General features: G+C 49.3%; 1 protein-coding gene across 2 annotated transcripts in view; it reads right to left on the reverse strand.

Moving 5' to 3' along the window:
• Nucleotides 1–16,096, reverse strand: part of LCP2 (lymphocyte cytosolic protein 2) — a 1,016,893-nt gene that overhangs the window by 257,740 nt on the left and 743,057 nt on the right. For both annotated transcript variants that reach the window (XM_069654319.1, XM_069654320.1), the window contains one exon: nucleotides 1,414–1,540. In XM_069654319.1, coding sequence (XP_069510420.1) covers nucleotides 1,414–1,540 — 127 coding nt within the window. The remainder of the gene's footprint in view (nucleotides 1–1,413; nucleotides 1,541–16,096) is intronic.

The raw sequence follows: 16,096 nt of genomic DNA on the forward strand, positions 1-16,096 counted from the left end.
CATTTGGCTTCTGTTTTCTGTTTTTCAAACCTTAAGGCTTTCAACTGGTAAACCAGGTATTGAGATGTGCTTTGGGTTCACTGTTTCGAAGTTTAAGTGGGGCAATCGAATCTAATGTTTGGTCATGGTGTTATTGTAAAGGTCGACGATTTATGCTGGGTCTTGCGATTTAGCTAAGTTTAAGGTAGGGAGCAGTAAGGAGAGGGTAGTGGCGATAATGACATTTCACCCACCCCAACCATTCACCCTGCACAGGGTGGGGTCCTGTGCTATCAGTATCTGGAGCTTGCCGATATTGCCATTATTGGTTCCAGCTCCACAACAGCTGGTGGGCTGGAATTTTGGCCCACGGTCGGCGTACCAATCTGGGGTGTACTGGTGATAGTGAAATCTGACCAATCCCACCCATCCGCCGTGCGCAGGCCGGGGTCCGGCCCTGTGCTATCAGTATAGGTGATTTCGGGAGAGTGTCGATTCTGTGACTTTTCAAAAAATAGGAAGTTAGGACACAAGGTCAGCATACCAGTCTGTAGTGTCTGGCAATAGTAAAATTTGACCAACCCCACTGATTCTCCCTGCACAGTATATATGATTTAGGGAGACTGACGATTTTACAGTTTCAAAAAAAGGAAGTTATGACACAATAAAACATACACAAGGCTACAGCAGAACCCCATGTGCATGACTGCTACAGGCCCGGGAAATGTGCCAGTATATAAATACTTCAGAGAGAAGAGCTTTATTATGAGGCAGCGTGTATCTTGACTTCTAAGATTCATAATGCTCCAAGTGCTTATCCTAAATGTTCTTGCAAGATTCTTTCCCAGTCCTCAAGTTCTCAACTCTAAAACCAAAAAAGGCACAGAAATCTATTGCCTAGTTATAATGGTGCCTGATTATCTTCTGCCCAATTGATCAGGGGATTCAAGTTTTACCAAAAGAAAACGAATATCAGATGAGCAAGAACAATGCTCATTGAAGTGTATATGGTCTACCTGGATATCGACAGCTACCTGGACTTGTATATTGCCCAACCCAAATAATTTCTCCAAATGTATATGTTTCATAGTAAAAAAGGCAGCAGTCTGTAGAACAATTGGAAACATTTGATACACAATAACAGCATTGTTTGCCATTTTCAATCACCCATTCACTGTAGTTCATCTGTACATTGAAAGAAACGGATGCTGTCCTGATAAGATCTGAAAGTACAAGACTACTGCCTTATATATGTTTGCACTGTGACACTTTAATGCCATGATAATCTACCATTTGCACCCAATACCTCTTTGCTTGTGAGTGTGCTTGTATGCCTCTTAATTGTTCTGCGGCAGAATATAGTTGACCTTTTCATGCCCACTAACATGCCATCATTTCATAAACCTTTATGCCCTGTTTAGCATTGGTACACACCTTTCTACTCGTACACTGCTGTTTCCCAAAGTCGATGGCTTGGGTGGAAGCCTTTGTGGATTTCTTGGAGGAAAGGTGTTTGAATTGCCAAGAGCTACACCTGGTGGAATTATTGGTCTTGAAGGCCCTGATTTGTGATCAGAAAGAAAATATACAACAATGAAAAACAACGATTCTGATAACGCAATCATGTTATAAAGCACAAATGTGAAAAAGACACAAAGACAAATTAAAATCAATGAAGGTTCTATCCAATGTCTCAAACATTTATGGAAGAAAACAGATGTATGCAATGTGTATGTTGGTCTCACAGGCCTTATCACATTTACTCGGTAGGCATATACCAATGTATTGCACTGTCTAAACACCCGCCTAGGCATTACTTTACTTTCATAACATTTGTCACCCTCCCTTCATTTGTCCATACTCTGGCAACTCCACTCTTGGTGCCTAACACACCTCCCCCCATCTCCCAGTTCCTGAAATTCCAATCCAGAATATTTAGGCACCAAACATTTTATAATTATCTTTCACATAATATTTAGCAGACAAATGATACAATTTCAAGGATCTTAAAAGTCACTTAACACATGATAATGTGATGTAGGACATATTAATTCCCCAAGGAAATCTACAGAGGCCTGCAGCTCTTTATCAAGAGAAATCCTTTAATAGAGTATGTATGGCGTGTCCATTTTAATTGAAAATACAATTTTGTGAAAAACTAAAGTATGGACCTAAGAAATCTGTCAGTGCTAGCCTACTGTTGGCAAAAAGGGTATAGTGCAAGAGGTTGTGTGTGCATACTGTTGGACGGGGTTGAGCTGATAGTGCTTGCCAATTGATGATATGAGTGGTTGGTCCTTCCTGTCCTGTAAGGTGCGCTCTGTGGTTCAATGTCTTAACTCTGGTTTCCAAAGCCTCTTCCATTAAGCGCCGCCTGTCAAATGTCATTGCTCGAATTAATCCATTAAAATTAGGGTTCTGTGAAACGAGAACACCTCTCTGTTAAAAGTTGCATGCCAGAAGTAGCAATCCTCGTTTTCCTAAGGCAATTTTCTTTATGGTGGTCCCGATGCACAACACTTCCTGAGCCCATATTCTGGTCCCCTTGCCCCATTCATGTGTCCTATGAGCCATTGGGCACCCCTACCCATCCTCTTCTTTGTGGCCTTATCCGCCCGGCATCATCCTGATCTCTACACCGTCATGGTAATTTCCAATCACTGATCTCTGTCCCATACATATCACTTCTACTCCCCAACCAGCCTCCTACGAAATGGATTAGAAGCGGGTGCTGAACACTGGTGATGTTTTCCAGAAGATGTGTTCCCAGGGTGCAGCATTCCCATGTGGTCTCTTGGTGGGTACCCTTGTGATGGGAAACAGTTCTCTGCATTTAATTCTAATAATGCTGTACGCAGTATGGCTATTCATGATGTGGCCCGGCATTAGTATGTGTCTAAACACATTACAAATTAGATGGATATCCGCAACTGTAAAGTATTGCAAATGTTGATGTCCTGTGCCTCAAGGCTTCGAGCAAGTAACAGGGATATTGCCTGACAAAGAAAAGCAATTTATGAAGTGTTATATTTGAAGAAACCCAGAAGAAAAATACGGATTATTTCCAACTACATTTAATTCTTTCATACCAAAACAACGATTTCTTCTTTCAAAGGATGGGCGGAACATGCACCAACTAGTACTATATTAGATGACACCTTGTACTCCTCTGAATTATAGAATCAGCAATGAACCTTTAAGCAGTTTTTTAAAGGGGGACAATATTTGAAATGGCAGGTACATTTCATTTTGAATGTAATGTTTTAATAAAACGTTATGCAACCTTAGTGCTGCTGCAAGGGATATCAACTTTTTGAGATTCTTTCAAGTCTTTTAATGTATTACACAACCCAAAACAACACGGTTTTCCCCAATTTAATTCTAAATACTATAGTGTGGAACCCAAAATTCAGAAGCAATTCGTAGGTTTATGAACATTTGTTCTTCAATCCCATTAGTTAATACCCTATTTACCAGATTGCATCCAGCATTATTCCCAACAGTCAGCTGTCTTTTCTTCTGTGAATGATACATCTTCATTACGTTTCCCACTATAACCCCATAATCTGTATATAAATTTTGCGGTCAGCATTTGGAATTATACACATTATAAGAGTCTGTTTCCAATCCTTTTACATAAATAAGATCCAAGGATCTCCCTGTCATTTTAGGTGAAATTTAGGGTCTCCATTTCATGGATGCTCTATGGTTAGGGCCAAATGTATACATTTGGTATTAATATTTGCTTCATAGGTAACAAACCCTACTAAGCATCCCAGTGGCGATAAAGATATTTCCAAAATGTGTGCCGCACAATGTGCAGAGGACATTTGACACGTAATCCAGTAGAGCATGTCTTCTGCACAATGTGTGGATACCGAAAGGGGACAGGACAGGACCGGGACATCAAGATGACTGTGGAGTGGAGGGAAGCAGGAGAGGGGAGCATCTTGGGTTTCAGGGATGTCCCCTAGATAATTTGAGATTGGTGCAGGGTGCAGCAAAGGGAGAGGGTGCCCGGGGTGACGCCTGGAGAGACAGGGGAAAGGAAGATGAAGTGGGAGGGTACAGAACTCAAAACCTATGCATTTACAACTCCTATTGTGAGATAGACCTATGCAATGAGAGAGCAAAATGGTTTGATTTCGCAAACTGAATTGGGCACCATTTCAGCGCAAGTCATTTCACTCAATTTTGAGTTAACTCACTCCAGTATTTATTCACTGGTTCACAGTACCATTCCAAGTAGAAATACATATCTGGTCTTTACATACAACCAGGAGAGCAATCTGATCTAGTTTAATCTATTGAATACAGCATTTTAGGAGCACAATATAAACGTTCGATACAGCTATAATGTATCATACATAATTTGGAAGACGACAAAATATTCCTATTGAATAAGCATACCCTTTCCTATTGTAGATCTTCTAATTATCATTTGTACCATATTATTTATTTGTTTTAGCAAAATCAGACCAACTCTTCGAAGTTGTTCTCTGCCTGTGGCACTGTAGTATTAGGTCCATGTTTTGTTTAGTTAGCGGAAATACATCCCGTCATTGAACCATCAGCTACAATATGTTCCCATGTGTGGACACAGGTTTAGTTGCCATACTGCATACATATCTGCATCGAATGAACAACTATTATCCTGATGAAAAGCTTCAGGTGTGTTGAAAAGGCATTGTGGTGTTATGGACTATTACTTATATTACATTCCTAGTACATCAAACCGTATTCAAACCCGCTCTTAAGTTATTACAACTTGCTGTCACTTTCTAATTTAATATTACACAACCACTGCAATTTCTTTCAACGTTGACACGAGGAAGCATATGTAGCTGAAACTAACATGTAGCAAAGTTGGCCTGTGCCACTAAATAGTAAATGTATAGATTGGGTATGATATGGCCAGTCCACCTTATGCATATGGTCTTGTTAAAGTTTCCCAATTCGTTCTGGCTATATTCCCTCCCCACACTAATGGAAACATGAGACGTTTTAGTTTTGAAAAGAAGAGGATAGCTGATACCAGTGATACTGCCCAAAACATATACAATGAATTAGTTAATATAATCATTTTGATTATTGCTGCAAGGCTAGCTATGGACAATGACAATGTAATACATTTATTTACCCATCCTTGCATATATATCATAATGATATAATGATTAATATAAACAGCATTTAAGGATCAAGATTCAATTGCAGTAAGGCATCATTTACAATCCATGGCAACAAGTGATTGTAAAGCGTCATAGGTTAGTTATAGTTTTTCTAAATGTATTCCAATACATGGGGAATCCAGCAAAACTTTTGAATTTGATTATTTTGCTGACCATTAATAATAGCTCGATATGGGGACCTGTTACATACAGAACAATATAATCAGCATAACACGAGATACGCTGCACATAGCACAGCATTGCTACTCCACGGTGCTGATGATATTGTTGCAAAGCCATTGCCAGGAGATCAACCTCTAGTGCAAATAAATCTAAAAAGGTAGCAGGCGCTCCTCTCCAGAAAGAACATGGCATGATTACCATTTCTGAGGTGAGAGTTTGCAGCACACGCTTTTTGCTCACTCTACCCTTCACAGATGGGAAATATCCATTTGCACATCAGTCTTTGTCCCGCCCACATGGGCAGTCCAGCACCGAAATGCTATGGCAATTCCTCTCTGAACATGAGTACCACAGCAACCCCATACACGTGTTTCAGCCTTGTTGGGCCTCATAAGTGAGGTGAAGCTGTGCCTCTCTGAACACAGTGAGCAGGGAGTCCACGTCTGGTTGCCCCCAGGTAACTTAGGGTGACCAAACCCAAGTTCCTTGCAAATATATCAAAAAAGGTAGCAGGCGCTCCTCTCCAGAAAGAACATGGCATGATTACCATTTCTGAGAGGAGAGTTTGCAGCACACGCTTTTTCTAGTGCAAACAAAAATGGGGATAGCCGCAATCCCTGAAGGTGCCCCTTTTTAATGCAAATTCAGCGGAAACATCGGTCATTTTAACCATCCCAATAATTTCAGCCCCATCACAAATGTTCCCTTCCTGCTAAAGATCTTGGACGTACTCACGTCACTGAGGCTCACCATAAATTACATTGGCTGCCCATTAAACAAATACTTAAATTCAATGGCACTATGATGGTCCACAACTGCTTGGCTGGTAAAGCCCCGAAAGATCTGTCAGCAAGAATTCTCAGAGTTCTCTATCGTCGAACTCTCTGCTCCAATAAAGATGACCACCTGAAGCAACCCAGAATTTTATTGAAGAGGTTTGGTAGCTCAGGCTTTCAAGCCTGGGCCCCAGACATTTGGAACCAGCTCCTGTCCTCTCTCAACGACTGCGAGTCCACCACCCTGTTCAAGAAAATTCTAAAAACACATCTATTTGAGCTGGGCTAATGCAGCCATCTCATTTTCCTGGCTTTGACTCTAACGTTTTCTGACACTGCTTTCTTTGTTCTCTATTCTTGTCCTTGTCATGTGAGCGAAATGAGGCCTATGGGTGAATCGCGCTATATAAGAACACAATAGATAGATAGATAGATAGATAGATAGATAGATAGATAGATAGATAGATAGATAGATAGATAGATAGATAGCTTCTAGTCGTAGAGGCGACATACAACTACTTCATTCAACGCACATTGTTTGGCCTGATTTTAAATATATTCAATCCTGTCCACATATACTGCCATTTATTATTTTTCTGCTTCTAAAAATGATTCAATCACATTTAGCTTAGGACCGAATTAGCTTATGCACAAAATAGTCTAATGCAGATTCAACTGCATTGACCTATTTGAAATAAAACCTGATTGATCTGGGTGCACTAAAAATGCAATTTATAGAAGAGAACGGTTAGCTATAACCCGGCCAATACTATATTTTACTATCCATATTGAAGAAGGTCAGAGGATGGTATGAACTATAATTATCAGGTGCTGCATCAGGTTTCAGCATTACAATAGTAATAACTACATTTAAAGTTACATTGAATCAACATGCTGTATTCGCCTCATTGTACATATTTTACATTAGCACCCGGCACGCGCGGCGCAACGGGAATACTGCATGGTGATTGGCTCATTTGCGAGCCATACCACACGGTATTCCCTTTTACACCGTGCGTGCCGGATACTCTGTTCCCGGCGAGGGGCGTGGCAGCCCCTCAGCCAATGAGGAGGCTCGAAACGGGGCAATCCCCGCTCCGAGCCTCCCCATGGCTGGAGGCTTCCTTCGTCCTCCGCCGGGGACTCAGGTAAGAATTTTTATTTTTTTCCTCCCGCCTCCCACCCCTCACCCCACCCGACTTACCTTCTATCCTGCGATCTCCGGCGGGGCCGATGGAAACCTCCAGCCGTGTGGAGACTCGGAGCGGGGCCATCCCCGCTCCAAGCCTCCACACGGCTGGAGGCTTCCATCGTCCTCCGCCGGAGACGGAGGTACTTTTATTTATTTTTTCCCCGTCCCTCTCCCTTCTGCCCTCCCAACCCTACTTACCTTCTTTTTTCTTCTGGTCTTGGGAGCGAACGCGCTGGGAACACTTGTGTTACCAGCGCGTCCGCTCCCGATGGCCTCCATGGAAAGGGAAAACGGACTACATTTTCCCTTTCCCGGCAGACATTTTTTTCATTTTTTTTATTTTTCTTTTCTGTTTCGAAACAAGCGAAACAGAAAAAAAATGCCATGACGATCCCGGTCTAATGGGCCAGGGTGCTAATGGCAATAAGACCCGAGGCGGCGGGCCAATACCGCCCACGGTAATGCCCCCGGGGCTTTGTTAAAGCCCTCACTACGCTCAGGCCTGTAACTACAGCCCCAGGGGCATTACCTGGGGCAGTATTGGCCCGCCGCCTCGGGTCTTATTGCCACAATCAGGGTGCTAAAATATATCTCTATTGGTCTTATAAAATGTCACTACGAAAGCAATCTGGGCCTGGCGCTTTACCATTTTTAAAAGTTCATTTGCCAATAACTAAGCAAGGAATATAATACTCTGAAATGTACCCAAGCATCACTCAAAGGGTGAGGGAGGTTAACTCCATCCAAGTATGCATTCAATCCCCCCTCTGCGGAAAACACTTTGTTGTCATAAAGTGTGTTCCAGAAGTGCTTAAATACTATAATAATATATGGATGGTCAAGTATTCTGTTATTATTGTCTTCTTAAATAGCTGAATTAAGATTGGTTACTCTTTTTCGATTAACCAGCCTAAAGACCTCCTTGTTCTCTTTTCCTTTCACCATATTTCCTAGAGGCTACCAAACAACTAATATATTTAGCGTCAGAGTCAGCTACCTCTCTGAATTGTGACCGTTTAATGTGCATTGCTGACAGTAATGTTGCACACTGAGTATTATCTTCTTGTTTTTGCAATGCTGAAATGTCTACATCATGTTTGGTTAAGCTTCTTTGAATGTCACTGTGCACCCCACATGCATTAGTCATGCATATTATTTATTTATTTATTATGTGTTTTGGATTCAAACGAACCCTTTTACACATTCCAAATACAAAGAATGGTACATAAAAATAGACAATCACAATTTCGTCAACATTTTTAAAAAAAGAGACAATTCAACCCCAATCTAAAATCATCGTAATTGTTCAAAAATACAAAAGCATAAAATAAAACTCTTATGTGACCACCAATACAGTTTTTATAAAATCTAAAATTTCAATTGTTAAGTAAATTTCATTAGTGTTTAGAATGCGCACCCAGAGCTGGTCAAGATTAAAATCCTCAAAACCATGTAAAAATCGATTCAATTTGTCAACCCGTAAATCCATTAAAGCAACACACTCAATACATAGATGTCTAAAAGTCTCTGCATGGAGACCACAATAACGGCATAGTCTTTGTATCAGTGAGGCTTTCAGTCTCAAACCTTGGTCATCCAATGATGGTAAAAGATTCAGCTCTACTCTTAAAACAGAGGATCTAAAATCTTTTGAAGGTTGTATTTTTAGGTACAGTGCCAAGAGATTACACTTTTTTTTATACTTCATTGAAAATGATCATCAAAGCATCGATACTCCATAAAAATATCCCTGGCCTGAATCCATTCGTATCTATAGAGTTTAAGTGTAACTTTGTTTGGATTCGTTCCATCAAGAGATCGTCACAATTATTTTTCCACTTTGCGAGTGGCTTGCATGTGCCTTGCACCAAGACCCTTCCCAACTTGACAAATAAGGAGTCTTTAGGTGGGAGCAACAATGAGGCATACAATTGCAGCCTCTTCCAATCTACACATGTGCCCAATGGTAACAGGCCAAGCTCATGCCCAATTGCAGCCATGGGCACCGACTTTGAGAGTCTCAGCACCTTTCTTCATAATACTGCCTCCAAATTAGACCATGGAATCTTCCCAGTTGCATACTCAGCACCAAAAATGTTTTTAGGTAGCAATTATTGTCTATATAACTTGATCATAGGTGCAACTGAAAATCTACCAAATTTATGATCAAATTGGATCAATTGTGTAGCAGAGGCTTTTTCATGATATACAGCTAGTTTCGTTTTACCACAGTAAATAAAGCTGGCCAAGTATTTGAATCCATTGACGACCCAAGATTTGGATTTGCAATACTCCATTTAAGGCTTTTCCATTTTGAATTTCCTGCTTTCAGAATCAAAATTTTTGATTTGAGAATATTTAAATGGAGCTCTACTCCCAACAAAATAATTATTCATACTGACTAGAGCCGGTTGCAAACCAATCAGAGTTCTATCAAAAATAACAGTGCTGTCTGTATAGCTCAAATATTGTATTTTGTTGTGGCATAAATGGGGGGGATTGGTACTTAATAAATCCCAATATGCCCCTGTTAACACTTAGCAGGTGGGACAAACACAAGTAATGCGGTTTTGAGAACAAACAGACTTTATTTCTGTAATTCTAGCAAAAGCTCCTTTCAGAGAACAAAGTTCAGTAGACAGCTGGTATAGGAGGAAGTTGTTATTTCCCTTGGACTATGCTTTGACAGGCTTCCAGTCGTGTCTGAGGGCTTGATATGGCACCCTTCTCGCACTTCAAGAACCCCTCAGTTCTCTTATCAGGATTCCTTTGTTCATATGGCCTGAAATAGTTTATGTAGTCATTGAAAGGCCGGTTACCTCGAGTTTGTTGCTTTTGCCTCTCCCCTCGTTGTTTCCCACTTTGGTATTTCAAAACAAGGGAGGATATGGTTCTTCCCCTCATGTACAGTTCACATGCGTACCAGTCTGCCGTAATGTTTGGGTTATATATTCCTATAGAACTTCATCTGTTTCAGAAGCAGACCCTCGCCCAGCCTCTGGGTCGCGTATCTTTTCACACACACTCTATGGCCTTCGCTTACTTCCTGCCTCTCGCTGTGGATCAGCTGTGCTTCCGATCCCAGGATAATGTGTCCCCGGGATCTGGACTCCGCCTCCTTCCTCCTGCCACTTCGTTGGAGTCCTCAACTCGGTCTCTGCCCCCTCCGTCAGTTTCTTCACAGCCTGGCCCACCTCAGCTGTTCTCTTACGCGTAACGATGCGTATCTTCAGATCCTTCCCCGCAGGCCCCTCGGCATCGGGTCTCAGACAGAGAACTACTCCCTCACGACGGTGGGGGCCAGGAGTAGAAGTGTTTTTTTCACTCCGCTCTCACACAGACTGGTGTTTGCTGCTTCACACACCCGTACCTCCTCTGCTACGGTACGAACTTCATTTTTTCATAAAACGCTTCTCAGCCAACGGGCTGACCTCTCCAACACAACTCGGGCACAACGGGTGCAACTCGATCTTCTTATCAGACATTATAACGATAAACATCAGTATGCCCACTCGTATGACTGCACCTTGTCTTCCGACGCCAGCTCCTATTCAAAACGACACAAAAACCCCAACAGCCAGTATTAGAGAAATACACCTTTCTCTCCCTCCCCTAATTCTATTGGATTAAAAAAATGTCAGTCAAGCTCATTCAACACCTTTATGACATTTATGAGATCATCCAATTGTTCTATGCTTGCTGTGATGCTGGGCCACACCAGAGCTCCCCAGGGTCAGATCTCCCACCTGTACCTTCACTTCAACACAGCCCCTATATTTTTAATATAAAAGATTTTTAAAAAAGGGACCAGAACACACCCTTGGCAAAATCATGATATGATAGTTTATTTATGTAATGCCTATACACAATGTGTTTCATGCATATTCCACGTGTGTATGTATGCCACGGTAATGGCCATGTAGTTATGGTTAAGTTGGTGTTTCCATAGGAAGAGCACTTTTTGGGCAGCTGATAACTTTGCGCTCCCTGGACGAATCCTCACCAAACTTTGCAAAAAAAGTATTTGGGTCACTCTGAATTTTTTTTGCAAAGTTTGGTGAGGATTCGTCCAGGGGGGGCAAAGTTATAGATGGGGTCCCAAAACTTTTTTTTTCCCCATAGACATAATGGGAAAAAACTTTTCTCACGCCTACAGCCCAAACCGCTGGACGGATTTGCGGCAGGAGCGGCGGCTTGGTCCCGAAAGCGTGCTTTGCTTTATTTGGTGTAAATCTGTCCAGTAGTTTTTAAAAAAATGACAAAAATGTAAGTGAAAAAAATTAGTGATATCTGTGTTCGCTTCGCGGACACACATCCCTGTTCGCTCCGCGGACAGGACGGTGATTGGGCAAGCAGCTTGCGTGATGTCAGCGGACATCTGACGTGCTCTCTCATTGGATGCGGTGAAAGCGTGCAGTGCGTCTGGCTTCAGAGACGCCCGCCATCTTTGTTCCTCTCCGCCTGCACAGTAAGTCTTGTGACTGTCTCCTGTTCCTCCCAGCCCCGCTCATTCCCCGTGTGTCCTTCTTGTCCCCCCGCCCCCACTCATGCTCTGTGTCTCCCCTGTTCTTCCAGCCCCACGCTCACGCCATCAGCACACAGTGGCCAGCGGAGGGCCGAGGAGCGGGATCTGCCGCCTGCACACGAACGCCGTGTGTCTCTCTCCCTCCCCCCCAACCCCCCGCTCATGCCCCGTGTGTCTCTCTCCCTCCCCCACCCCCCGCTCATGCCCCGTGTGTCTCTCTCCCCTTCCCCCACCCCCGATCATGCCCCGTGTGTCTCCCTCTCCCCCACCCCCGCTCATGACCCGTGTGTCTCTTTCCCTCCACCCCACCCCCGCTCATGCCCAGTGTGCCTCTCTCCCTCCCCCACCCCCCGCTCATGCCCCGTGTGTCTCTCTCCCCTTCCCCCCACCCCCCGATCATGCCCCGTGTGTCTCTTTCCCTCACCTCCATCCCCGCTCATGCCCCGTGTGTCTCTCTCCCTCCCCCCACCCCCCGCTCATGCCCCGTGTCTCTCTCCCCTTCCCCCCACCCCCGCTCATGCCCCGTGTGTCTCTCTCCCTCCGCCCCACCCCCGCTCATGCCCCGTGTGTCTCTTTAGTCCCCCCAACCCCGCTCATGCCCTGTGTGTCTCTCCCCCGAAGCGCCCACCGCCGCTCATACACCTCGTCTCTCTCCCCTTCTGCCCACCCCCCGCTCATGCCCCGTGTGTCTCTCTCCCTCCCCTCCACCCCCGCTCATGCCCCGTGTCTCTCTCCCCTTCCCCCCACCCCCCGCTTCATGCCCCGTGTGTCTCTCTCCCTCCCCCCACCCCCGCTCATGCCCCGTGTGTCTCTCTCCCCTTCCCCCCACCCCCGCTCGTGTCTCTCTCCCTCCCCCCACCCCCGCTCATGCCCCGTGTGTCTCTCCCCCTCCCGCCCACCCCCGCTCATGCCGTGTGTCTCTCCCCCTCCCGCACACCCCCCGCTCATGCCCCGTGTGTCTCTCTCCCCCCCCTCCACCCCGCTCATGCCCTGTGTGTCTCTCCCCCTCCCCTCCACCCCCGCTCATGCCCCGTGTCTCTCTTCCCTTCCCCCCACACCCCGATCATGTCCCCTGTGTCTCTCTCCCTCCCCCCACCCCCGCTCATGCCCCGTGTGTCTCTCTCCCTCCCCCCACCCCCGCTCATGCCCCGTTTGTCTCTCTTCCTCCCCTCCATCCCCGCTCATGCCCTGTGTCTCTCTCCCCTTCTCCCCACCCCCCGCTCATGCCCCGTGTGTCTCTCCCTCCCCTCCACCCCCGCTCATGCCCCGTGTCTCTCTCTCCTTCCCCCCACTCCCGCTCATGCCCCGTGTGTCTCTCTCCCTCCCCCCACCCCCGCTCATGCCCCGTGTGTCTCTCCCCCTCACGTCCACCCCCCGCTCATGCCCCGTGTGTCTCTCCCCCTCCCGCCCACCCCCCGCTCATGCCCCGTGTGTCTCTCCCCCTCCCGCCCACCCCCCGCTCATGCCCCGTGTGTCTCTCTCCCCTTCTCCCACCCCCGCTCATGCCCCGTGTGTCTCTCTCCCTCCCCCCCACCCCCGCTCATGCCCCGTGTGTCTCTCCGCCTCCCGCCCACCCCCCGCTCATGCCGTGTGTCTCTCCCCCTGCCGCCCACCCCCCGCTTATGCCCGTGTGTCTCTCTCCCTCCCCTCCACCCCCGCTCATCCCTGTGTGTCTCTCTCCCTCCCCTCCACTCCCGCTCATGCCCCGTGTCTCTCTCCCCTTCCCCCCACACCCCGATCATGCCTCGTGTGTCTCTCTCCCCCCCCGCCCCCGCTCATGCCCCTTGTGTCTCTCCCCCTCCCGTCCACCCCGCTCTTGCCACGTGTGTCTTTCCCCCTCCCGCCCATGCCCCGTGTGTCTCTCTCCCTCCCCCATCCCGCTCATGCCCCGTGTGTCTCTCTCCCCTTCCCCCCACACCCCGATCATGCCTCGTGTGTCTCTCTCCCCCCCACCCCCGCTCATGCCCCTTGTGTCTCTCCCCCTCCCGCCCACCCCGCTCTTGCCACGTGTGTCTTTCCCCCTCCCGCCCATGCCCCGTGTGTCTCTCTCCCTCCCCCATCCCCGCTCATGCCCCGTGTCTCTCTCCCCTTCCCCCACAACCCGATCATGCCTTGTGTGTCTCTCTCCCTCCCCCCACCCCCGCTCATGCCCCGTGTGTCTCTCCCCCTCCCGCCCACCCCTGCTCTTGCCCCGTGTGTCTTTCCCCCTCCCGCCCACCCCCGCTCATGCCCAGTGTGTCTCTCCCCCTCCCGCCCACCCCCTACTCATGCCGTGTGTCTCTCCCTCCCCCCACCCCCGCTCATGCCCCGTGTCTCTCCCCTTCCCCCTACCCCCGCTCATGCGTCGTATGTCTCTCTCCCCCACCACCCCCGTTCATGCCCCGTGTGTCTCTCACCCTCCCCCCACCCCCGCTCCTGCCCCGTGTGTCTCTCCCCCTCCCGCCCACCCCCATGCCCCGTGTGTCTCTCCCCCTCCCACCCACCCTCCGCTCATGCCCCGTGTGTCTCTCCCCCTCCCGCCCACCCTCCGCTCATGCCCGTGTGTCTCTCTCCCTCCCCCCACCCCCTGCTCATGCCCCGTGTTTCTCTCTCCCTCACCCCCATCCCCGCTCATGCCCCGTGTGTATCACTCCCTCCCCCCACCCCCCGCTCATGCCCCGTGTCTCTCTCCCCTTCCCCCCACCCCCCGCTCATGCCCCGTGTGTCTCTCTCCCTCCGCCCCACCCCCACTCATGCCCCGTGTGTCTCTTTAGTCCCCCCACCCCCGCTCATGCCCTGTGTGTCTCTCCCCCTCCCGCCCACCCCCGCACATGCCCCGTGTCTCTCTCCCCTTCTCCCCACCCCCGCTCATGCCCCGTGTGTCTCTCTCCCTCCCCTCCACCCCCGCTCATGCCCCGTGTCTCTCTCCCCTTCCCCCACCCCCCGCTTCATGCCCCGTGTGTCTCTCTCCCTCCCCCCACCCCCGCTCATGCCCCGTGTGTCTCTCTCCCCTTCCCCCCACCCCCGCTCGTGTCTCTCTCCCTCCCCCCACCCCCGCTCATGCACCGTGTGTCTCTCCCCCTCCCGCCCACCCCCCGCTCATGCCGTGTGTCTCTCCCCCTCCCGCACACCCCCCGCTCATGCCCTGTGTGTCTCTCTCCCTCCCCTCCACCCCGCTCATGCCCTGTGTGTCTCTCTCCCTCCCCTCCACCCCCGCTCATGCCCCGTGTCTCTCTTCCCTTCCCCCCACACCCCGATCATGCCCCCTGTGTCTCTCTTCCCTTGCCCCCACACCCCGATCATGCCCCCTGTGTCTCTCTCCCTCCCCCCACCCCCGCTCATGCCCCGTGTGTCTCTCTCCCTCCCCCCACCCCCGCTCATGCCCCGTGTGTCTCTCTTCCTCCCCTCCATCCCCGCTCATGCCCTGTGTCTCTCTCCCCTTCTCCCCACCCCCCGCTCATGCCCCGTGTGTCTCTCCCTCCCCTCCACCCCCGCTCATGCCCCGTGTCTCTCTCTCCTTCCCCCAACTCCCGCTCATGCCCCGTGTGTCTCTCTCCCTCCCCCCACCCCCGCTCAGGCCCCGTGTGTCTCTCCCCCTCACGTCCACCCCCCGCTTATGCCCCGTGTGTCTCTCCCCCTCCCGCCCACCCCCCGCTCATGCCCTGTGTGTCTCTCCCCCTCCCGCCCACCCCCCGCTCATGCCCCGTGTGTCTCTCTCCCCTTCTCCCACCCCCGCTCATGCCCCGTGTGTCTCTCTCCCTCCCCCCACCCCCGCTCATGCCCCGTGTGTCTCTCCCCCTCCCGCCCACCCCCCGCTCATGCCGTGTGTCTCTCCCCCTCCCGCCCACCCCCCGCTCATGCCCGTGTGTCTCTCTCCCTCCCCTCCACCCCCGCTCATCCCCGTGTGTCTCTCTCCCTCCCCTCCACTCCCGCTCATGCCCCGTGTCTCTCTCCCCTTCCCCCCACACCCCGATCATGCCTCGTGTGTCTCTCTCCCCCCCACCCCCGCTCATGCCCCTTGTGTCTCTCCCCCTCCCACCCACCCCCGCTCTTGCCACGTGTGTCTTTCCCCCTCCCGCCCATGCCCCGTGTGTCTCTCTCCCTCCCCCATCCCCGCTCATGCCCCGTGTCTCTCTCCCCTTCCCCCACAACCCGATCATGCCTCGTGTGTCTCTCTCCCTCCCCTCACCCCCGCTCATGCCCCGTGTGTCTCTCCCCCTCCCGCCCACCCCCGCTCTTGCCCCGTGTGTCTTTCCCCCTCCCTCCCACCCCCGCTCATGCCCCGTGTGTCTCT

This window comes from Ambystoma mexicanum, chromosome 3q (genome assembly GCF_040938575.1).
Source record: "Ambystoma mexicanum isolate Mex_15411 chromosome 3q, UKY_AmexF1_1, whole genome shotgun sequence".
Taxonomy (NCBI): Eukaryota; Metazoa; Chordata; class Amphibia; order Caudata; family Ambystomatidae; genus Ambystoma; species Ambystoma mexicanum.